General features: G+C 47.0%; 1 protein-coding gene across 2 annotated transcripts in view; it reads right to left on the reverse strand.

Annotated features, from left to right (window-relative positions):
* Nucleotides 1–6938: 6938 nt before the first annotated feature.
* The window catches only part of RPAP2 (RNA polymerase II associated protein 2), a 72407-nt gene continuing 54228 nt past the window's right edge, over nucleotides 6939–25117 (reverse strand). For both annotated transcript variants that reach the window (XM_074266243.1, XM_074266244.1), the window contains 2 exons: nucleotides 8177–8323; nucleotides 6939–7177 (listed from right to left, as the gene is read on the reverse strand). In XM_074266243.1, coding sequence (XP_074122344.1) covers nucleotide 7177; nucleotides 8177–8323 — 148 coding nt within the window. In that variant the 3' untranslated portion in view covers nucleotides 6939–7176. The remainder of the gene's footprint in view (nucleotides 7178–8176; nucleotides 8324–25117) is intronic.

Genomic DNA, 25117 nt, shown 5'->3' on the forward strand with positions numbered 1-25117 from the left:
GGAATTGTGCGAATCACTACATGACGTTTTCACCTTTTTTGTTTGCATTTTGTTTTCTCTTTGATCTGATTTTTCTTGTGCTGCATAATTGTGGAACTATGTGTAGGAGAATTGCACGTGTTTAACATACATTGGATCACTTGCCATCTAGAGGAGGGAGCAGGGGAAAGAAAGAGAAAAAATTTGGAACACAAGGTTTTGCAAGGGTGAACGTTGAAAACAATGCAGGTGCTTCGAAAATAAAAAGCTTTATTAAAAATAAAATATTCCTCTGTAAAAGCTAACACCACGGTTGTGCGTAAATGGAACAGGGAGTCCGAGGGACCTCCTCAGCAGCCTCAGTGAAGGCTTAAGTCAGTGGTTGAGAGCTAGACCCCCTTGTCAAACCCCTTTGAGGCTACTGGAGAACCGTGGGGAAGGGGTGAAATATAAACTCCCTGGTAGTCACTGTTACATAAATCTTCAGAAGATGGCGGCTCTTGTTCCCAAGTGTAAAGGAAGATGGGCTAGCTTTTGGACACAAGTCTAAGACACAGATGGTAAATAACACCTTAATGAGATACTAACAAACTGCTTACTCTAAGCCTAGGATGGGTGTTTATTTATTTATTTTAAATGATAAGGCAGCCTTTTAGGAATGGAAATGAAATGTGTCCAGAGCACGTAGGAGAGCCTCAAAAAATTGTTTTTTCAACCCACCCTAAGCTCAGGAGACAGGGAGTCTTTATTTGGGGAAATATTCTAAAACGAAAGAAAAAGTAAAATTCATCGCCCTCTAGCCTTCCAGGAAGGGCAGCCTAGTTTATACCTTGTAAGGGTAGGGGGGACCCCCAGACTCTGCCCCGAGTTCACCAGAAAGTCACTGGGCCCCCAGAATCGCCCCCCAGGAAGACTCACTTCCTGGGGAGAAGGTGTCTTTCTCCCTTCCCCTCCCCCTCCCCCCAAGGCTCCAGGACAAGTCACTGCATCCAAGATCAGGTTTTAAATTCCTTCAGCTTTGTCGGGAACCAGCTGCTCAAATCTTGGCAGGGCCCGGCCCGGGACCAGACTGCAAGGAGAAAAACTGTGATCTCATGACACACCCTGGGGACTGGGCTGGGGAGAGGAGGAGGAGGAAAAGTGGGAGGAGGAGGAGGAAGAGGAAGAAGAGGAGGAAAAGGAAAAGAAAGAGGAGGGGGAGGAGGAGGGGGAGAAGGAGAGGAAGAGGATGAGGAGGAAGATAGGAGGACGAAGAGAAGGCAGAGGAGGAAGAGATGATGAGAAGAGGAGGAAAAGAAGGGGAAGGAGGAAGACGAGGAAGAGAGGAGGAAGAGGAGGAAAAGGATGATGAGAAGAGGAGGAAGACGAGGAAGAGAGGAAGGAGGAAGAAGAAGAATGGAAGAGGAGGAGGAGGTGGTTTTGGCAGCCCCAAGGGGACACCCAAGGAGAACCAAACCAGTAACAGGCTTCAACATTTCTTTAGGCTGCGGACACCTTGTGCAAGGGGCCATGTTAGACTGAACAGGCCAAAGAACGACGAAAACTTGCATGGGGAGAGGCCGGGGCAGGGCCCGATGTCCGAGGAGAGGATGCCTTCCTCACCCATGCTCTCCCACGGCTCTTCTCCCACGCCCCAAGCCTGGCTTCTCTGAGCACTGTCCAGCTGGCTGCTGGGGCCCCTCTGGCCCTTAGTCCAGCCTCTCAGTCCACCAGCTACTGAACTCCTTGGGGCCTCGGGTCCTAGTCCGGAGAAGGGGCGGAGACCCCGGATCACACCTGGGAACCACCTTTTTCCATCGTCCCCACTCTGCTGAGTCTGCTGGGCCCCAGAACACACCGAGTCCTGCGGGTGAGATGCAAAGTTTGGAGGAGCCAGCTGGATACAGCAGGGGTCACTGGGAACACAGAGACAAGAGACAGTCCCTGCCCTCGAGGAGTTTCTGTTCCATGGGGAGCCTGCGGTGGGGGGCAGCAGCATCAGCCTCAGATGGAGGGGGGCTCCTGCTGAGCTTGGAAGGAATCCAAGCCATGGCAGGAAAAAGGGGACACAAAGGGGGGGAAGGCCCTGCAAGGCTTGGTCCCTTCTGGAGGCTCCCCCCCTCCTTTGAGGGCATTCATTGTGTGGCCACGGAGTACACGGGGACACCGAATCCATTCTGGCTCCTTTCCTGGGGACAGAGGAGGGCAGAAGGGCTTGGCCTATTCCCTCACATTGCCTCCAGTGTCAAGTCCCAGGCCCTCCCGTTGGGAGGGACAGCAGAAAGCGCTCAGTCCAAGCCCCCTTGAGGACATTTCTGTTCTGGGCAGTGGCTCCCGGGATGTCTCCGAGTCCCAAACGGAACTTGTTCCCTCCTCCCTCCCTAACTCGGGTACCAGCATCCTTTCTTGCCCACCCCCCACACCCCCACTTCAGACTGGGGTATGTCCTTCACATACACTACCTTGTCTCTGGCTGCTGCTGCTGTTGCTTTTTGATCTGTCTGCCTGCCTGCAGCCCATTTTTCATTTGGTTCAAACATCTCCTTAAAGTGGAAATAGGACCATGTCACCTCCCTATTGCCTGCCCCTTCCTGCCTTCCCTGTTCTCTTGGTCCTTCCTGCCTCTGCCCAGGCTGCCCCCAACTTTGGGTTCCCTCGGACCCACTGCCATGGGCCTCCTCCCTGTTCCCTAAGACTCCCTCCGCCAGGCAGACTCCCTGGCTGTTTCCCCCTTCCCTCTCCTGCCTCCTGGTTTCCCCCCAGTCTCAGCCAAGGTCCCACCTTCTGCAAGAAGCTTTGCCCGATTCCCCTCAGTGCCAGTGGGCACTCCCAGTTTGTCCCCTTTAGAAATAGTTTGTGAGCAGTGATTTTCATCCAGTCTCGCAGGGCAGGGCCCGTGCGCATCCTGGGTGCTGAGCCCCATGCCTGGCACGCAGTGGGAGCTTGAAATGACTGAATACAGTGATTCTGATACATCTGACCACATCATCGCCTGCTTCTGAACCCTGCTTTTCTTAGTCGACAAAGACTGAATCCATTTGGGGGCCAGATTGCTCTGTTGATTCATACTGAACTTGCCATTCTCTACGGTTTCTGATCTTTTTTTCGGAGGAACTGCTGCCTGCCCACACCCAGCCTACACCTTGTACTTGTGAAGCTGACCTTTTGAACCTGAGCAAAAGCCCCTTTGCTTGTCCCCATTCCTTTTTGGGCCAGCACTCCAGGCCGCCCACATCTTTTGGAATCCTGACCATGGGCCAGCTTGCTCAAAGCTTCCAATCTGGAGCAATCTGTAACTCGGATGCCATCTATCCAGATGCCAGAGGCAGAGGGGAAGCACAGAGCCTTGGGGGCCTCCTTCTGAATCAGCCTCCAAGAGCTGGGGCCCAGAAGAACCCTAGTGCCTCGTCTCATCGAGAAGGGAAGTGGGCTGACGTGGAGTAGATGCCTTGGCTCTGGCCAGTGAACAAGGTGTCTCTGCCCCATAGCCCGGCCCCTTCTCCAGGGTACAGCTCAAGGGGCTCTGAGATGCTCAGCAGGAGGGCTCTGCTCGACTACTCTAGTAACCTTGCTAAAAGGAGATGAGGTTAGCCGATCCGGCTGGTTCTTAGTCACAGTCCCATCTTTAAACGCCCACTATGTGTTTGCCCTCAGAGCTTCTGGTCAGATGCTCTCTGGGACCACGACCTCCTTTTCTGAATCTCAGATTTTGGACAGCAGAGACCATAAAGTGGGCTATTCCAGCCCCTTTATTTTGCTGTTAAAGAGGCACAGCCACAGAGAAGTGCAGGGGCCAAGTGGCCAAACTAGCTGAGAACCCAGCCGTCCTCCCCGACAGGGCGATTCCCTACAAGGGGTCCAGTCCCGGTCCCAGTCTACATCCTGTGGGAATCGAGCCGAGCTCACAAGCCTTTTCTGCCCTTTGGCTCTCACAAGGCTCTGGACTCCCCATTTCTTTGAGTCACCAGGGTGGGGTTCACCTGGGCCTGGTGGTTGGGACTCACCAAGGGCAGTTAAGACGGGTAACCCAATCCTCTGGGGTTTCAACTCCTTGTGAGTCATTTTTGCCCTTTCCCTCCAATTACTCTCCTTGGTAACGAAAAGAGAAACCTGAAAAAGTCCGGGTAGTTCTGCCATTTCTTCAGTGGGGCCCAGAATCCTTTCATTCTCTTTACTCCATCCCAAAGCAGCAGCAGGGGTCCGACCCTTCCTTAGCCAGCTCTTTCCCCAAGCTAAAAGGCTCAGACAAGACTAAGCCCAGGCCCTTTGCCTCCGTGGCATCCTTCGGCTCATCCTGAGCTTCAGCTCCCCTGCAGCCTTTGGAGGACCGAGCTTCCCTTTTGGTCCCTGCTGCAATTTTCCTCCATAACAACTAAGAGTGGTCACTTCCCAACATGTCAGCTTCAGCAGGCAGCAGTTCCTAGGTACAGTGGACTTGGGAGTCAGAGAGTCAAATGGAGTTTCCCCCATCTGTGACCTCGGTTTCCCCATCTGTCAAATGAGACTGACTAGATGGTCTCTGCAGCTCTATGGCTCTAATATTTGTCAAGAACAGCAACTTTCCTTGTTGCTTTCACAATATCAATCACCATTAAGGTGAGCAGAATTATTACTGGTTGAAGAGTTCCAGAAAACATCCAGGTAATTAGGTTCTATGTCAGTAGATTTCTAGGCTAGGGTTCAGGATGACGATTTCGAATCCTGTCTCCTGATTTTATTTGCTGTGTAACCACAGCAAAGTCACCTCCTAACCTGTTTCCTGATTTATCAAATAGAGAAATATAGTTTTTGGCAGTTATGAAGACTGGCTAAAGATCACACCCAAAAAAGTACTAGTTGCCATTACCATATCCCCGTGCTTCCTTTAGCATAGCTACTTCTCCTCCTGAATCCACTGGGAACATTGCTTCTGTTGGTCCCTCTGTTGATCTCTGCCCAAAATATTCCGTCATCCTTCCCCAAGCCGATGTCTGGATTTCCACACATTACTCTTCATGACAAATCTAAATGTTCCCACCACCTTTAGTTAGGGTTTTGCTATTTCTTGTGCATAAAGTATACTCTTCTAGGACTTATCGTCGTCTTAGGGATGTCTATGTGGTCAGTTTACTTTAGCTTCCCTGAGTCACCTTGCTCATCCTCGATATTTTCTGTTTGTATTCAGACATGTGAGCCCGTGGATTTTATTAATAGTTTTGGTCTTCAATTTTGCTTTCTTATGCTGGTCTTCTGTGCTACTGTAGTTCCTTCTATGGCACGGCCACTTTTTAGGATATCTAAATCAGTAAATAGGCAAATTTCTCTTTCTTTTTAGAAGACCTTTTTGATTAGATGCTAGACAACTAAATTTCACCAGTCATGAGGAACAAAGTGGTGTTATCTGTAAGCTCCCTTTCAAAAATGGTGAGTCTTGGATCTGACTCCTTCCTAGTGGAACAAAGGTATTTCAAGCTAGAATTTCAGATGACCGCAGATTTTAGGGAGTGTGCCTTCAGACTCGGGCTTTAACAGAATTTATTTCTCCTTTTTTTTTTTTTTTTTTTTTTTAAACAATTCTTTATACTTTTAAATTAGCTGTTAAAACATCAGCAAAACCTTTGACTATATTCTCAATATTTCTTGTAAATGAAGTATAACACTTAAATAGGTTGACATAAGCAAATCATGATTTTTTTTTTAATGGCTTAGCCATATAGACCAAAAGGAATTATTTCTTTCTTTATTAATTCAATTAATAAACTGGCCTATATTATATAGTATTACAGATGTGATTTATGTGTGTTTTGGGGTTGTAGTAAACCAAGTGATCAGTCAACAATCATTTATTAAAAACTTACTACGTATCAGGGCCCGTTTTAAGCCTACGATTACAAATACCAAAAAAATCATTTTCTCTAACTCCAGGGAGCTCTAAAAGGAAGACAATATGCAAATAACTAGGTACTACAGGACATCCACAGTGTAGGATTATCCAAGAGGAAAGGCACTCGGGAGTGGGCAGGTTGATGAAAAGCAGAAGGTGGGAAGGCAGCCTTCAAGAACTGGGTAACCAGGAGGTGGAAGTGAGTAGGAAAAGAATTTCTGGCCTACGAGGGACAGACAATGATAAACCGTGTCTGGAAGTGTGGTGTGCTAGGAGTAGCTAGCTAGTGGGTGTGATAGGGTTTGTTTTGTGGATTGTGACATTTAAGAAGACTGGAAGGATGGGAAGGGACCCCGCTGAGAAGTTTTAAATGTCAGGATTTTATGTTTGATCCTGGAGGTAGTAGAGAGCCACTGAAATTTATAGAGTAAGGGAGCGACGTGGAGGGACTTGAGTTTTAGGAAAGTCACTTTGGCAGAGGGTGACTCTTTGGAGCAGGACGGACGAGGCAGGGAGAAGAGTCTATGCTAGGGTGTGACTGTATGGGTAGAGAGAAGAAATCCTGGGCTGCTTCAGGTGGAAGCTGCTTTCCAGGATGGTTCCCTCCCTTGGGGCAATCTTAGCTTATTCAGAGAGCTGGGATCCGGACAAGAGGCTCCCTTGCTTGCTACTGCTGGAGGGTGCCCTTCACAAAGCCCTCAGCCCTCCCTTCTGCCTAGCCTCTCCAGAGTGACTGACGGCAGCTTCACGGCAAGAAGGGCACCTTCTTGGCCCAGTGGACAGAGTCAAAAAGACCCAAGTTCAAATCTGGTCTGGGACAATGTATGGCCGTATGAGCCTGGGCAAACCGACACTGGAGAAGCTGAGAGCAAACACTCCAAACCAAGGGAGCCAGAAACGACCGCACAAGAACCTGGCGGCACTCCCTAAGTCTGGCGTCGTGCCTGATTTATGCCATTTGACGAGGAGCTCTTTTAGAAAATGATTTTCTAGAAAATTAAGGACAATTTCAGGCTCACTGAAATCTCAGCAAAGATACTCCGGCTTCGGGCTTGCCTTGGGGCTGCTGTGTCCCCTGTAAGCTCATGAGTCATAGCTCTTCGAGAAGGGACGGAGCTTCCTGTTAAAATGCCCTTTATTGACACTTGCCAGCCCAGATTGGTGATGCTTCCTGTCAGTAGCCTTCCATGTGCACTGGGTCGGGTCAACAAATCTCTTCTCAGGTACTCGTTCAAATTCTGATACTGAGACTTGAACTAAGAAAATCAAAGCTGCAGACTCTGGGTAAGCGATGAAACGCCCAGCCTGGGAGAAGGAAGTGCGATCCCTTTTCTGCCATCTCTCCATGGAAGGCATCTGCGAAACAAGGGGATGGACAAAAAAAGGAAGAAGAGACACTTCAGAACGTTTTCCAAGCTCAGTGCTGCTACAACAGAATGCAAAGGACATGGAAAAATGTTTAAAAGAAACACTTAACTGTTACCAAGCCCCTGAGAGAGGAACGAAAGAGAAAAGGAAGCTGGGCTTCAGAAAGGGCAGGAGGGAAAGCAGCGGGCTCCCCGGATGCCATGAGCTCAGACAGGAGGATGGCTGCTTGGGAGCTGCTCCCATCCCTCCAAGAACCACCGTCGTTAGCAGAACTGGTCCCCGGGACCTGCAGCCCAGTACGGAGGTGCACAGTCTGAAGGCTCGGGGCACACAAACCTGTCACACTGTGACTCATGCACAAACAACAAAGCCCCAATCAGGGCATGTCACAGACTGTACTTTAGGTGTAAGTATCGTGAATTTTCTCTTAGAAACGGATAAAGAACTATTTTCTACTTTAGGAGAAACCTGCAGTAACTGGCACACTTGCAGGACAAGGACTTGTCAGAAGGCCATGCAGTAAATACAGGGAGGGGGGCAGCTGGATGGCTTGGTGTTTAGAGTCCCAGCCCTGAAGTCAGGAGGACCTGAGTTCAAATCTGCCCTCACTTACTAGCTGTGTGACTCTGGACAAGTCACTTAACCCCAATTGCCTCAGGAAAAAAAAAAAATTTGAGCACAGTGAGGCTCCTGAGTGTTGTTAGGAGCTGGTGCTCCCTTCCCTCGGGTTTTGTGCTCCCCTGGGCATGGCTGGAGCTGAGGGTGGGGTAGTGTTCACTTCCTGGTGGGAAACTTCCCAACTGAGAACAGGGAAGGGACAGAGGAAAAGCTGCTCCTGGGTCCCACTTGGGCAGGGACGGAGGAAGCACAAGCCTGAAACCTGGGCATTTGGGGCTCCAAGCTGGGGTGCGGTAGGGAATCACCCCAGAGAGGGGCAGCAGTGAGGAAGCTGGAGGCACAAAGGGGAGGAGCAGGGGGATGACTCACCATTCTGGCGAGTAAGCTGTAAGCAGCCCGGTTAACCTTTCAAGGTCTTCATTTTTGAAACGTAACTCTTCAAGTAAGGTGGCGATGAACTGTGTGTACACGGCCTTCTTCTGGGTCTGCTTCTGCATGGGTGTCATCTGGAACAACCTGTAAGCACAAGAAGGATGGTCTGCGTCTGCCTGGGTGGGGGAGGCCCTGCCAGAGCCCTGGGCCTGTCAGGGGCTCCCGGTTCTGCCCCGCTTCCATCACCAGTTCCTGTGTGAGCGCGCTCCACAGGGCGATCACCTTGGCACTCCTGGCTTCAGCATCTGCAGGCAGCCCTGATGAAGGGGCACTTGGAGAAAGAAGGCACGATGGCAGGGTGCCCAAATCAGCGCATGACGACAAAGTATCTGGGAGGAGGCGGCGGCTCAGGAACAGAGGAAAAGCTCCAACAGAACAGCTATTTAACTACCATGAAGATTAAGCCGAAGCTTTGTGCCGGGTCCCACCGGACAGCACGCTTCACAAAGCCCTTAAATCATGGTCCTGGAGAGTTTCTTTGGAGCTGACTTGATCTAATCTGAGACTTTCCACATACTTTCCCACAAAACCCTTGTACATGATGACAACTTCAGCCACGCCACTGGGCACATCAAATATGAATAAACGAACTTTCAGAAACCGTTCACCAATGACGCCGAATGGGCAAGCCGAGCCCACACGTGCCGCCTTAGTGACTGACTGCAAGGGAGACACTGTTACTCTTACCCTTGTTTTTTTTTTTGTCTTTCTAAGAAACTGCCCTCAGCTGCTCCAGCCAGAAAGCAGGCACTAAAAACTGACCATCTGACAGGTTCCATTTTAAAGGAAAAGGCTCCAGAAGCTCCACACTTCCTTATACTCTGTGGCCCTCCACCTACCCCTCCTGTCTGCCGTTCTCTTGGCTTTCTGCTCAAGTGCTCGGGGAGAGCAGAAGAGAAACAATATCGGATTCAAGTTTCCAACCACATAACCAGCTCTGTCTGTAGGTATTCCCCATCTGCCAGGCCCCCCATGTCAATCACAGTCCCCAGGGGCTCTCTTGCTGGATCCCAGTGACATCTGAATGCTCACAGACATTTTCAAAAGAAAGGATTAAGCTGTGGCTTGGAGGCACCTACCTGCCACCCCGTTGGCCGGAGGGAAAAGGGGGGAAATCAAGGCTTTAGGGAATGGGGAAGTTGCCCCCTCCCTCTATAAAAAGGTCATTGAATCCCTGCTATTAAGCTACCTTTTCAAAAAATGGTTCAATAAATACAACCAAGGTAAAGATAAGTCAACAAGCATTTACTAACCACCTAGGGTCAGGCACAGAGAACAACAAAACTAAAGTAATCCCTGCTTTTAAGGAGCTCACAGTCTGAGGAGGAGACAACAAAAAACCACCACTTACAAACATGATATTTATGTACAAGATAATGAGATTGGAGGAAGGCACTAAAGAACCCAAGACAAGCTGAATGACCAATGGAAGCGACAAATTTTTGGTTTATAAATTTCTTTGTTTTATTTTGAGTGACAATTGTTTCTTGGTATGATTAGGGTAAATTTTAAGTTCAATTAGCATCTGCCTCTTGAAAGGTTGGCTGCTAGTTTTTAAAAACTTCCCTTGTTCCATCTGCATGCATATAAATATATATAATACATGTGCTGTATGATACATGTGTGTGTTTATGTGTCTACACATGTAAGTGTCCCTATACCAAAACACACATACACACTTGAGAGGAAAATGTTTGAAAGTGTGGTTCCCCTGCTCGAAGGGCCCTCTCCCAATTAGTAGAAGTCACCCCTAGGAGTATTTGTGCAGATCAAGTCCTGAGCCTGCCAAGGGCATCGGGAGCTTTAGTGACCTGCTCATTTGGGTGAGTCAGGGATGGGACTTGAATCCAACTTTTTCCAGCTGGGCTTTCTCTTCACTAGACCACATAACTTCTTAGCAAATAGATAGGACTTGAGAGCATTCTATTATAACAGCTCCTCTTATGAAACTAAAAAACCAAAAAATTCACCATAGGAATGATACTAAGGAAAGTTAATTTACACAGAAAATTTACAAAGAAAACTTGTCCTGCTGGGCTAAAATGATGACAAAAATTTTAATTCTGTGTGTTCAAAGTTTATATAAACATATAATGTATGAGAAATTTATAGGACATCAAGTCAATTCCTAGGCTCAGTAAATCAAATCTGGACCTAAGATGCAGCCAATTATTACACATAGGAATAGTATGTAAATTTCCAAAGAGATATGGTAAAAATTCTTATTGCCCACTGGGACACTTCATTCTTTGAACACTGAATTCTTGTAGAGAGGCCTGAATGTTTCAAAAGTGCATCAGAGAGGAGCTGCTAGGGGGCGCAGTGGAGAGAGCACCAGCCTTGAATTCAGGAGGACCCGAGTTTAAATCTGGTCTCAGACACTTAACACTTCCTAGCTGTGTGACCCTGGGCAAGTCACTTAACCCCAGCCTCAGGGAAACAAAAAAAAAAAAAAGTGCATCAGAGAACCTGAGGACTCCAGATATGATAACGAATGGCTGATGGGCAGGAAGGGCGGCTGATACTAGAGCTGGCAGAGGAGGAAGTCTGTACATGTTTTTGAAGGCAGCATCATCAGCATGGGGCTTGCCCTGGAAATCTGCATCCAATCATCAGTCTTTGGCAACTCTAGCCCTCAAGAGCCTACCTGCTGCACCTGCCTCGGCTGCCGGCCCTCTCTGTCAGTTCTCTTCTACCTCTCTATTTTTCAGTCTCCTTTGTCAGCTCATCAGAGATATCATATTCCTCAGCTACAAAGGGTCCCTAAGGTTCTGTCTTAGATACTCTTAATGATCAGCTCTATTCATATGACTAGGTATCTAGTGCTAGTCTCCTCTAGGCTTTAGTGACATATCACCAATTGTTTACTGGATGTTTCAAACTGGGTGTCTTAAAGCTTATCAAACTTAGCACACTTAAAGCAGAATTCATTCTCTCCTACATATATGCATTTTTTTGTTAAATAATAGTTTTTTATTTTCAAACTACATGCAAAGATCATTTTTAATATTTGCCCTTGCAAAACCTTGTGTTCCAAATAGTTTTTCCATTCTCCCATCCTCTCCCTTGGCCAACAAGTAATGCAATATATGTTAAAAATAGAAATTGCCACAATTATCATGCTGCACAAGAAAAATCAGATCAAAAAGGAAGAGGAAAAAAAAAAAGCAAGCAAACAAACCCAAAAAGTGAAAATACTATGTTGTGATTTCACACTCATTTCTTATAGCCCTCTCTCTGGATGCAAATGGCTCTCTCCATCACAAGTCTAATGGAACTGAACTGAATCACCTTGCTATTGAAAAAAGCCACGTCCATCAGAATTCATCTTCACATAGTCTTGTTGTTGTCATGCACAGTGATCTCCTGGTTCTGCTCGTTTCACTCAGCATCAGTTCCTGTAAGTCTTTCCAGGCCTTTCTGAGATCATCCTGCTGGTCATTTCTTACAGAACAATAATATTCCATAACATTCATATACCACAATTTATTCAGCCATCTCCAATTGATGGGCATCCACAAACATTTTTGCACTCATAAATCCTTTTTCTTTTTTTATGATCTCTTTGGGCTACATACAGACCCAGGACAGACAGGACCGACACTGATGGACCCAAGGGTATGCACTTTTGGGCATAGAACTCATTCTCTTTCTCCCCAAATACTTTTTTCCCCCCAAAATTCTGTATTTCCGTCAAAGACACTACCACTCTTCCAGTCTTCCAGATTGCTGTGATATTATTCTCTACTTCCCACTCTCGCTCAGTCCATATGTCCACACAGCCACCACCTGGCTCAGGCCCTTATCATATGGCAAGTACTGCACTGGCTTTCTAACTGCTTTCTTTGTCAGTGTTTCTCCCCATACCAGTCCATTCACTATGATCCAAAAGTGATTTCCTTGAGCACAGATCTGACCCTGTCAGTCTCTTACACAATAAACTCCACTGGTTCCCTATTGCCCCAGGATGAAACAATCTTCCCCGATTAGTTTTAAAGACTTGTACAAACTGGCTCTAGCCTATCTTTCCAGCCTCTGCCGTGGGACTCTGGGATTTGGCACTGATCACCCCCAAAGCACAGATGCCCTCCGTTCCTCACTTTGGCCTCAAAGAATCCCTTTCTCCCTTTGAGACACAGAATCTAGATCATGTTTAACTTTCCTGATCTCCCACCTTTCCTGAATCTACCTTGTATTTATTCATTTCACATTTTACGCTGTTTATATTTTCTTTTACTTTCTTTCTTCTTTTTTTTTTTTTTGTTATTTCCCTCTATCCTTTTAGAACACAGTTTCTATTTCTTGAAAATAGGGATTGATCTCTATTTATGTAATGATCAACTTGTGATGGCTCTTTTTTTTTTTTTTTTTTTTTTTTTTTTTTTTTTTTTTTTTTTTTTTAGCAACAAGATGATTCAAAGCAATTCTTAATAGATTTGAGATGGAGAGAAGCATCCATAGCCAGCGAGAACTATGGAGACTGAATGTGAATCAAAACATAGTATTTTCACCTTTTTTATTGTTTGCTTGTTTTTGTTGTTTTTCCTTTTGATCTTTCTTGTACAGCATGAAGAATATGGAAATTGCACATGTTTAACCTACAATGGATTGGTTACTGTCTAGGGAAGGAGAGAAATGAAGGATGAAAAATTTAGAACACAAAGTTTTGCAAAGGTGAATGTTAAATACTATCTTTGCATATATTTGGGAAAATAAAAATAATAATAATAAAAAAAAAGTAAAACAGGGACTGGTGCATGGCCCCTAGTCAGTACTTACAGATGTGAGATGAACCTTCTACTTAATTCACTGCCAAATGCATTCTCATCATTTGTGTTCTAGAGTATTCCGGAGTATATTTGTATAATATTTTCTCACTAATTAACAAGACTGCAATTTCTCTCTCAATTAACCAGTTCAGAATCCCCATCCTAGTCTGCTAAATATTACTTCTTTAATAAATCAGAGAAACTTCTTTTCCTCAAGCACTTTCTCCTCTTTCCCTCCTCATTTGCATGTCTCAGAATCCTCCAAGACTCAGCCCAAATGCCACCTTCAGAAGGAAGCCTTTCCTGGTCTGCCCTCTGAGTCACCTCTGGCTCCTAAAGCCTTTCCTTTTAAGGCTATCTTCTAGCTCCTCCATGTGTATCTTATATGAACCCCTTTATTTCTATGCTGTCTCCCTTAACAGAATGTTATGTCCTCAGGCAGTCTTCACATAGTCTTTAAGATTTGTACAGTGCTTTACAAACATCACCACTTTGGATCCTCACAATTCTGGGAGACAAGTGCTATTATTATCCTCGTTCTTCAGATAAGGAAACTGAGACAGACAGCAGATTAAGTGATTTGTCTAGGGTCACACAGGTAGAGGAGCACTCAGGCCTACCTAAAGTTATTGCCATATAATTTATCAATAAGATAATTAAAAACTATTTATAATGACAAAGTTTCAAGACAGATCACAGCCAGTCTCCTGTGACCACAATTCTTCTCACTTACATGACACAGTCCAGCCATTTGGTTATCTCAAGATAACAAGTAGTCTCTCTATAAGACTTATCTTCATTCTTTATTCAAGAGAAAGGTTAAAAGAATTTTCTAAGGAGGAAAAGGACTTTTCTCTGTACCTCTCTCCAGACTCAGAGGAAAACAGGATCTTCACAGACAATTTCTCAAAGATCTTAAAGACTCTCTTAAAGAAACATTATTGACAGCTTCCATCATAGAGGCTACTAAAGGTGGTGGTTTTCAATTGTTCTTATTAAACAGAAACGCAGAATCTTCTTACTTTCTTACACTATTTGGTGGTTTTTACTGGGAAAAGGTATTGAATTTCCACAAAGTTAGGTCTGTAAAAAGTGTTTACTTTTGTCTACCTGACAATAGCACAATGGAAAGAGGTTTATAAAATTCAATTAGTCCAATTTGATTTGGCTGGGGGGGGGGGGAGCCAAGATCTTTATCAAGAAACAGATTAAATTATTGCTCTGTAAGAAATGACCAGCAGAAGGATTTCAGAGAGGTTTGGAGAGGTTCACCTGAACTGATGCTGAGTGAAATGAGCAGGACCAGGACATCATTATACACTTCAACAACAATGCTATGTGATGATCCATTCTGATGGAAGTGGATATCTTCAACATAGAGAAGAGCTAATTCAGTTCCAGGTGATCAATGATGGACAGAATCAGCTACACCCAGAGAAGGAACACTGGGAAATGAATGTAAACTGTTTGCACTATTGTCTTATCTACCCAGGTTACTTTTACCTTCAGAATCCAATTCTTCCTTTGCAACAACAACAACAACAAAAAAATAATTCGGTTCTGCACATGTATATTGTACCTAGGATATACTGTAACACATTTAACATGTATGGGACTGCCTGCCATCTAGGGGAAGGGGTGGAGGGAGGGGAAAATTCGGAAAAGAAGTGAGTACAAGGGATAATGTAAAAAAATGACCCATGCATATGTACTGTCAAAAAAAATTATAATTATAAAATTAATAATAATAAAAAAAGAAATAGATTAAACTGTATTGTTGGCTGGTTTTTTTTTTTGTTTTAATTTGAGTTTTGAAATAATAGATGACACATATATATCCCAGAATGTGTGTATATTTCCAGTGTTCTGTTTATTTTTTTTAATGAATTACTCCTTCACTGATATCATACTAACCTGTGTATGTATACCACAGATTCCCAGTCTCTTACCCCTTTCCTCCCCTAACCAACAGAAGTTTCCAGAGGAAAAGCTTGGGCTGGCTATTAGTTTTGTCTTTATATTTCCAGCTCCATGTACAGACAGACACTTAATATGTCAGATTAAATTGCTCACATGCCTATTTTGAGTGGGGGATACTTAAAAGGACAAAGTGAGTGTGCCCGCACACATTTAGACATTCATTTATTAAATTTCCCCTCCTGCCTCTGTGCTCTCCTGCTGTAGGAAGCACCTGGGACAGAACTTGCTCTGCCATGGTCAGCATCCACTCGGCACAGCTGGAGGGGGTGGCTCAGGGCCCGAGAGGTTCTGTGACTTGCACAGAAATGCCCGCCTCAAACGCAGGCCGAAATCCTCTCCACTTCGCTCTGCTTAAGTGCCAGTGTGTGTGCAGAGATGGTTTAGGATGTTCCTAAAATGTCAACCTGAGCCTTAACATCAGAGGGAGTTATCACAGCACTTTATCCCAGTTAGCATTTAGGACTGACTTATTTCAAGATATTTCAACCTATGGGAATTCACTGTACTTAATGACCACCTAGCCTTCCGCCACCACCTGAGCTGCAGAACCTAAAGCCCTCAGGACTTTGGCCCAGGGCACAGTGAGCAGCTCTCATTTTCACTGGGGCACAGACACAGGGAAGGGGGGCCTGAAGCACTAAGTGGCAACACATTATTCCAGGTTGAGAGACCCCCCCCCCAAGACTTCACCCACCTGTAGATCACAGTATAAATGATTTAGAGCTCGAAGAGACCTTTGAAGGCATCTCCTCCGACCCCCTCCTTTTACAGCTGGGGAAGCTAAGCTTCAGAGAAGATACTGGAACCTGGGCCTTTGAGGCCGCCTCTTCTGACTTCTCCCCTTACTTATTTAGACACACAAAGTCCTCAGATTCCAGCTACACTGCTCTAACTGCCCTGTGCAGAACTCCTTATTCCCACCCTCCCCCCCTTTCAGAAGAACACCGAGGAAACAATTGCCATTCTCTGTTCCCAGCCCCCAGCCTCAATCAATCAATTGAAACAGGTTTCCTAGCGGCCAGGCAGTCCACCTCTGGCACCTCCTGCCTGGACGGCCTTGGCCACACTTCCTGCGGTCCTTTTAGTTTCTAACTACAGAAAGCGGGGGCCTGTTCCAGATCTCCACAAGATCCTCCTTCCCCGTGTGAGCCCGCTGCTTGCCGTCAGCCCCTGCTGGATGCTGTTTCCTCCCCAGCTCGCTGCCCCCCACGGGTCCGGGGCTGTCTGCAGTGAGCCTGGCCACATCGAAAGGTCTCGTGCACGTCTCACTCCTCAACCTGCAGAGGGAGTCCCGGAGCAGGGACAGGGCCTCGGAGGCCTGCTTCCTCCCTGTGGCTAACAGGGTCCGATTTTAATTCAACTTAGATACATTGGAACATTTACCAAGCACCTCCCGGCACACCCTGAACCCAACACAACTGCGACCTGGCCCTCGTTATCTGCAGCAGCACGCAGTCTGGTTAGGGCGGAAGGCGAAGTGTAAGGTGTCTGAATGTGTAAAAGATACAAAGCTCTCAGTTCAGAGAAGGAAGAGGATGCGTCAAAGGAGAGAACAAAGGAATTCTTCAAGAAGAGAAGGCATTTGCACGGGGCTCTGAAGGATGACAAGGATTGTGATGGGCGAGAGGAGGAAGAGGAGGCATCCATTCTCCATACACGGGCCACAGGAGGAGCCAGAGACGGAGGCAAGGAAGCGTGGCCTCTCCCTGGGGAACGACGAGGACCCGCTCTCTGGAGCAGCGGGGCTGGGGCTGACGAGAGAACTGAGTCCCGAGCCCAGCAGCGTGGCTCTGTGGGGTGGCCCATGGCGAAGCCCAAAGGGCCGTGTTCAGATCCCCAGAAGGAGACTGGGGGTGGCAGGGGGAGCAGCCGGCAGGTCCTGGCGGGGACGCTCGGGAGTACGGTGAGCGTAAGAGCTGCACAGCTGGGATGGATCTAGGAGGAGAAGAACCAAACAGATCCCCAGGTGCTAAGCATGGAGAGCTGGCAAGGCAGCGGTGCTCCTGACAGAATGGGGGGAGAGGTGAGCTGGAGGTTTGAGGCCCTGGGATTCGCAGCAGGCAGCTGTTAAAGCCGACACGGAGTACGGCAAACAGGTCAGAAACAGACTTGGGAGTAGTCCACAGAGAGGACAGGATGCTGACCAGGAAGCAGAAGGTCTGAAGGGAAGGAATCCCTCAGGAGACTAAGGACCGTCCAGAAAGCAAGAAGGGGAGCCCAACGTCTAGAGACAAGCATGTGGAGGGGGGCCCCAGGATGACAACTTCCCGAAGGTCATGGACTGTCCCGGGCCTTGTTGCTTCACAGCAGGGGTGATGCTCAGGACTAAGAGCCTGTCTCGAGCGGAGCTGATCCCAGAGGCTGAGCCAAGAGCTGACAGACCAATGCGTCCCCACAAGTCCTCAGTTTGACCTGGTTAGGGAAGTGAAGTCCCCTGTGCAGTGCAACCCAAGCAAGCAGCTCTTGTCAGGCCGCTAACTCACTGCAGACGCGGGAGACGAGCACTTTTATGCTGGGCGAGGCCAGGGAGTGGAGCCTCTCAGAAAGGCAGTCTCAGTTGGGTCAGACAAGGCTCAACAAAAAAGGCTTCCCTCCTAGATGTTCACCAGTCATGCCGGCTGGGGAAAGAATGCATGTCTAATAGCTTGTATCAAGTGGGTACTTACATTTCCTATTTAAAGGAGGCAGCTAGAGAAGGTCACTAGAATGCTGCGATTCAGATACTTGCTGTGTAGTCATCAGAAAACCTTTAATCTTTCAGAGCTTCAGTTTTCTCTCTGTAAAATGGGTATAATAGTTGTACTACCCATCTCAGAGGTTATTGTGGGGAAAATAATTTGTAAACACTAAATTCTATATAAATGACTTACTTTTATTGAAACTTCAAAGGCAAGGAAACAGTAGTATGAATATATAGTAACTATTATTCAAATCACCTTTCTCAAATATCGTCCTTCAAGCCTATTATTTGAAGTATTCTGCCTCTTACTCTAAACCTTGACTGCTGACTTGGATAAGGGAATGATGGTTATCTATACAGAAATGGCTTGACTTTATTCCCTAACTATGGATAACTCTGAGTGAGCCAATGTGCTTTAGCCAGACTGGTTTATGCAGAGATTACATGCAACTATTTCCTACTGGACAGAGAGCTAGATTCAGAAAGATCTGGCTTCAAAGCCCACGGCAGGTATTTTTGTAGGACCTTGTCTCTTAACCTCACAGTATCAGATGCCTCACTATAAAATGAGACTTCAGTAGTATGGTGGTTGTGAAAATCAAATGAGGACACATGTCACATGCTTTGTAAAATCTGAAGCATTATGCCAATGCTTACGAAAGATTATTCTTCTTGGGATTTAAGATGAAATTGATAGAAAGGGTCCTGGGCCAAATCTCTCTCGTCTCCCATTCTTTTTAATTAATGTTCTGTGGTCTGCTGCCCGAGTGGCGGTCCAGGGTATGGAATGCTAGCTGAATACACTGTCAAACACGGCACATTTTCAGCTAAGTCTTATTTTTCCTTATTTTACAAGAGGACATGCTGGTGTGGAGACCCCCAAAAAGAGTATGTCAGGAAATGTCTGAAGGGCAAAAAGCAAAAGGCATCAAGAAAAAATTTCAAATTAAAAGAGCTAGCATATTGGCCGCCCATCTGGAAAACATGTCACCGACATGTCAAGAATGACTGATTTTTAAAAACTGGTTTAAAATAGGTTTTCCTATTTTAATTGCTTTTCCAAAAGACAGTATAAACAGCGTGCTACATTTCTGTCAGCCTCAAGTGCACTATTCTCCCTTCTGAAGAGGACTGAGCCTGGCCTTCAAGGGAGGGAGGTATCAGACCCAAACACTGCACTGGTCACTAATATACATGCATGCTACCAAGTTGTGAGGCTCCACTGAGAAGCACATCAGGCAGCTACTTGGTCAGTAAACAATACGGAAATGGGAGCATGTCGAAGTTCACACAATCACCCATAGTTCCCTGGGCAAAAATTTTTTTAAGAGATATTAGGAATGTAAGACATTTCTAAGATGTCACCATGGTAAATACTCATCTCCAAACTATGGGGAATGAAAACTTGTCCAGACCAGAGACTTGACTAAAAAAATATATCAGGCTGCGAAACCTATTAATTTTGACAGTAGAATATTTAACGACAATGAGATTTAGTGTCCCATTTACAAAAAGGGGGGGTTATTTTTAGTTCAAAAGCAACATATCTAGTGTTAAATGTCAAACCACCAAGGTGTACAGTTTGACCATGTCTACGAGGTATGTTCCTGCCAAATGTGGGAAACAACCCGAGTTACTTGAATTCAGTATATACTGAAAGGCCGCGACAGATGTGAACGAAAATGCACCCCCAGCACCCGAGCTTGTCATCCAGACCAGACGGACACAAACGTGGGGCGTCTGGTGCCAGCCCAGCTGCCGGATGCTTTCCCTGAGCTGACCGAGGACGAGCTCCAGAGTCTAACGCTTTCCACTTAACTTCAGAAAGTAGTTCGAGATGAGAGCCAAGTTACGCGACCAAAGACAGCACATTCTGGAACTTTGCGTGACGGTGTAAATGTCACAGGTAAAACCATAGTTCCAGACTCTCCTTCCCAGCTACGCCCCAAAGGAGTAAGTCACATGCGACGCCATGGAGATCGAGGGGAAGCTCCAGTCCGCTCCGAAGAGGGGAAAGTAAACGGGAGATGATCTGAGGAGGGAGAGTCTAACGGGCCGGGGAAAGGCTTTGAACGCGAGACAGAATCTGGGCCGAGACTCGCAGGGAGATACTCGGGATATGTGCAACTACATGTCTGACTTCTGACCAGTCTGACTAACCCAAAGTCCTCGCTTTCCATAAATCTACCTCCTAAGAGGTGATAGCTGTAAAACCAGAAATTAGAACGCGATAATAACCGCTTAACGTTGGAGCTGCCCCTCTCTGCTGGGGAGGAGTTTCTCCTCAGCTTTTTTTCACAAGCAGCACTCGCTCAAATCCTCTTTTACTCAAAGGTAACGTGCACTTTCAGTTCACTTTGTTTTATGCAGAAAGCTGCCTTCAACCTCATCAGCAGAAAATCTCCTGGCTAAGAGGACACAAAAACAGCCCATTTTTGCATATTAACCCATTTCCTCCAAGGAGTTTTTTTTTTTTTTTTAAACATGAGCAAATCCAAAACCTCTAAATGACAGCTCAGCACAAGCAATCTGGGCCAGGCCGGGTCAGGCACAGGAAATGCCGAAGAACAGTTTTTATGAAAAGCCCCACTTGAAAATGGTTCATAGATCAATCACACACAGGAAAGGAAATTCGAGCAGGAAAGTTGCTCTTCCCTTCAAACTCCCAGGCCTCCAAGCTCGGGACAGCGCAGCTGCTTTTCCCGGCCAGCGCCGGGCCATATGGTAAGTGGTCAGAGAGACGAGAAGCGCCCAGCGTCAAGCTGCGTCTTCGTGATAAGGCCTCGTGAAGCCGACTGCTCCACATATGCTCCACATCAAAAGAATGAATGCAAGTCGGGCTACAACAAGTGTCCTCAACTTGTTATGACGGAGCGATCAAACAACATCTGGTTAACAGGAATCATTACACAGTAGTCAGGAAAGTTCCGAGGGAAGAGTGACACGGTAAGAAAGGAGGCCTGAGTTTAATGAGGGGGTTTTACAGCCCACAGAACTTCGGGGCTCCTCCGGCCCAGGCTCGCGGCCCGGGATTCTGCCTCTACCCTCGGGTTAATGGTTGACTGATGAGTGACTGATGAGTTGACAGAGAAAGTGAGAGGGAATTAGGAATTTTGTGATCAAGGCTCTTAATCCTGCCAGCCGTATTATCTGGACTCTGTTCTCTGATGTTAGGGGAGAAATGGGTAAAAAAAAATCTCCTTACACCAGAGAGGGAAAATCACAGGTCTACCCAGCTTGGAAGCCACCCTGCGCAGCTACATCTTGACAGTGTCCCGAGCAAAGGTGAGAATCCACTTAGTGACTGCCCCAGACATCCCCGGGGGGACTGAGCACCTGGGGGAAGGCCAGGCCCCACGGTGGGCGTCCTTCTGGCTAAAGGGAGGGAGAGGACGGGGAAGGCCACGCCATCTTCCATCCCCTCCGACCACAGAAGTTGCTGGTTTCCCCGAGAGTTCTACCAATAATCACAGGCACAAGAAAGGCAGAGGTACAGATTGCCAGGCTTGGCTTTTTACATTTAGCAAACGCCTTCCAGGAGAGGGGGAAGCCAGGGGCACACCACTGCGGTAGACAGGACCTATTAAGCGCCTGTACACACATTAGCTGGTCTTGGTCACCAAATGCAAGGGAGCAGTTGCTGCATTGCTTCTTTGTAATCCCCCTGAAGCGCCAGCTTTGAGGAAGGGTGACTGATGGAGTCTTTTTATTCCAGTCCTTCCTGCCCCTCTGCACCCCAGGTGCCCCTCCTCCTGATTTTCAAAGCTGGACAAGCAGAGACCTAGCCCACCACGAGCACTGGAGGGGCTTCCACCTGAGTCCTGGCGTTTCCATGGGCCTTCATGAAAGGCATGAGGAGGAGGGCCTGCACCTGAGCTTTCCCTGGCCTCTGCAGGCTTAGGTAGCCTGGCACTGATGGAGGGAGGGGCTCTGCCAAGGTCACGTAGCCAGGGCGCATCAGAAGCAGGACCTGAACACTGACCTTAGGGCTGGCTCTGGCCACCACCTCGCAATGTCTCCTGCTCTCCCATGAACCAATGACAGATGATCAGACCGAGGCCCTGATAGCAATCTTCACAAACACGCAAAACTGAAATGAAGCTGGCGGCAAGCTGGGTCAAAGTTGGGGCTTTTTTTTTTTTTTTTAAAGTTGGGACTCACAGTCTTGATGACTTTTCAAGGATAAAAAAAATGAAAAAAACCCACATGTATTTTCTGAAGAAGTTTTTTCCCTGTACATTCATATTTCCTCTCTGTGATAATAAAAATGCTATTTTAAAAGCTCCTACACTACTTTTGCTTTGTTTTGTGTGTGAAGAAAGCTTTAACTCAATCGTACCTATGTTTAGGAGCCCCTTCGGGGGCCCTTCCAGGCCCTGGACCTCTGGGCTGTCTCACGGTAATTCCGCTACCCCCTGTTGGCACCCAGCCCCCTCAGAATCCCTGGGACATCAAAGCAGCCAGCTTTGGCTTTTGGGATCCCCAGTAAAGGATTCATGACCTTCTGACTCCATTTTCAGAGAGTGTTGGGAAGCTTTCCCCAATGTCAAACCAAAGTTCTCTCTCATTCATGGCTACTCTTCTGCTCTCCCTGCAGCCTCTGAAGGTGACCATGGTGCCCACCGCAGTCTGCTCCTCTCTGAGCTTCTCCTTCCCTCCAGGGCCCTTCACTAGGGCAAGAACCTGCAGCCTTAATCCTGCCTAAGCCCCCATCTTCCTGGTAATCCTGGACCTGGTGGCCAGGGCGAGACGCCCGACTCCTGAAAGGCCCAGCTCTGCCTCTCTCGGGGAGGTCACACTGAGTTCTCTTTCTTTATGGGCCACAGAGCTAAGAATCAGAGGGAGTTGGGAGGTGGGCAGGGGGTGGCCAATCTGAGCTCCTTTCAAAACCCGAACAAGGGGCCACTCGGCTTCCTCATCCTTCTGCAAGCCCTCGACCAGTTGGCCTTAAGAATGAAAAGGACACGGTCTCCCGCTCTGTAGAGGCAGCTGGGGGGACAGAGGATGGAAAGCTGGCCTCGACTTCAGGAAGTCCAGGGGCCTTCACAGGCTGGGCCAGGACTTGGGGCAGCTCACCAAGATCAGAAGAGGCAGAGGAGGTGCCAGCCAGCATTAGAACGCCATTCAAATCCCAGGGTCACTCTCTACTCCCATTCTTAGGAATCCTTGCTCCCCTATCTCTCCCATTCCCAGGAATTAACAGCATGAGCCCAGAGAGGCCCGCGTAAGTAAAGCCAGCCTCAGGACTTACGTGTCCTGCGAGGATAAAAGACCCACAGCTGCTCCCACCATAGGACCGGCTCATGAATCATTCATTTTAAGACCTCATGGTTTCATTGGGTCACTTATAACCCTCCTTTAACTTTTGCTACTACTACACAGTCAATGTATTTGCCATTACAGGGGTACACGAATGAACAATCTGACGCTGCAGAAGCCCTCTGCCAGGGGTAAACACCCAGGAGGGCAGTCACAAGATGCTGTGCATTTATACGGTATTTTGTGATTATTATACTAGGGAGATTGAATTTAAAGTCCAGAAGAGTTCTCAGCAGTCCCTAGGCTGGCAATTCCAAACTCAACCTTTCTGTCCACAATACTGTGAGAGTTAAGTTCAATTCACGTTGTCAAGAAGCACCAGAATTTAGGGAGTGAATATGAATTTGTATTTAATAAGTGAAACCATGGCTGCTCTGAGAACAAGTCACCAGCCCACACGCCAACTACATGGACGGCAGCCACTCCAAGCTACTTTAAAAGTCATCCGAGAGGAAGCAGGGCAGCACCGTGGGGTTTTACTGAACAAAGTCGAATATAATTTTATTAGGTCTTGGTTCAAATGCCTGAATAAAGGCCAGCTTAGAGCCAGGCGCTGCTCTTCTAGAGGCCTGAGGGATCTGTCTGTCTCTACCTGTCTCCATCTCACTCTCCCTTTCTCTCACTTTGTCTCTCCCTTCTTTCCCTCCTTCCTCCTCTGTGTCTCCTCTGTCTCCCTCCTCTCTCTCACTTTCTCCCTTTCTGTCTAGCTTTCTCCTTCTCCCTCTCTTTCACTTTCTGTCTCTATGACTCGTGTCTGTCTTCTCTCTCTCCTTCTCCCTTCCCCTCTTTTTCCCCTTCTCTTTTTCTGTGTCTGTTTCTATTTCTCTGTCTCTGTCTCTGTCTCTCTCTGTCTCTGTCTCTCTCTGTCTCTGTCTCTGTCTCTCTCTCTCTCTCTCTCTCTCGTTTTCATCTCTGTCTCTTCTCCCCCTTTTCTTTCCTCCTCCCCCCCATTAACAATAACATATAACATTGGGAGGAATCAGGGAAGGCTTCATTAAAGAGGCAGTATGTGAGTTTGGGCTTTCAAGGACATTTTCAGATAAAGAGAGGAAGTAGACACAAGAGATTAAAATCTCATGCTATTGTTTGGCGACTCAAGGAAAAGGTCTATTAGTTCTCAAAGGGATGAAATCCAATATGAAAATATGATTTCTGTATATACTATTGCTTAAACCTGGCTATTGCAAACCAATCCTTGATGATCTGAACCTGGGCCCAGTTTTCTTCTCAGAATGACAAATACCACCTCTCTTTTGGGGAAGGGAGAGCTCGGAGCCTGATTACAGTCCCCATTTCTCCCCTCCCGGGTCGCTTGCTGGACTGGGGCAGGTGGCCCTGTTGTGGAAATGGTCTTATTTAATACCTGCCTCTCCAGACTTACATGACCCAGGGCTTCTGAAGAGGAGGTTCAGATGGACCTGATAAAGAAGGGCTTTTATTCTCGAAGCAACACGAGTGCTTAATTTTGTGGTTGGCCGGGTGCTCTCCACCCCGGGGAGGCAGACAAGGCTGGGTTACTGGGCTGTCTGAGGCCGGAAACACATGAGGTCCCTCAGTGCCTCCATGGTGTGCTAGGAGGACTGACTATTTCTGAACAAAAACAGCCTGTCTGATCATCCAACCAGAGCCAGGACTGTGGCCAGCTCAGGGGAAACAATAACAAAACATAACCAAAAAAACCTGTGATGTCTTTTTTTAAAAAGTGACTTTAAAAGATTCCACACAGCAGAAGGTCTCCAATCTCTCCAGTTTTCTAGACTTCTCACAGAACCCAATGGGTCAAACTTTTTAAATTGAGGAAAAAAAAAAAACTGACACTGGCATTCTGAGCAGCACCAGGGCCATAACCGAATGTGTTCTCTCTAATAAACAGTCTTGTTTAACGGTAACCAAAATAAATATTATAACATTCTACCTGCCCATCAATCCCCAGGAAGCATCGGTAAAGTAGCCATGAAATGGCTTCACCATAATCCACAGGCTTCGTTCTAAGTAACAAGCAGGTCCATTCAATCAAGCCCTATTCCAATAGGCTCAGACCCAGCGCTTAGGCTTTGGAGATCCTAGGCTTGCCCAAGGGAGGGTCTTCACTGCTTTCACTTTTAAAATGTTATGAGGACCAAATGCAAA

This window comes from Sminthopsis crassicaudata, chromosome 4 (assembly GCF_048593235.1).
Source record: "Sminthopsis crassicaudata isolate SCR6 chromosome 4, ASM4859323v1, whole genome shotgun sequence".
NCBI classification, from domain to species: Eukaryota; Metazoa; Chordata; class Mammalia; order Dasyuromorphia; family Dasyuridae; genus Sminthopsis; species Sminthopsis crassicaudata.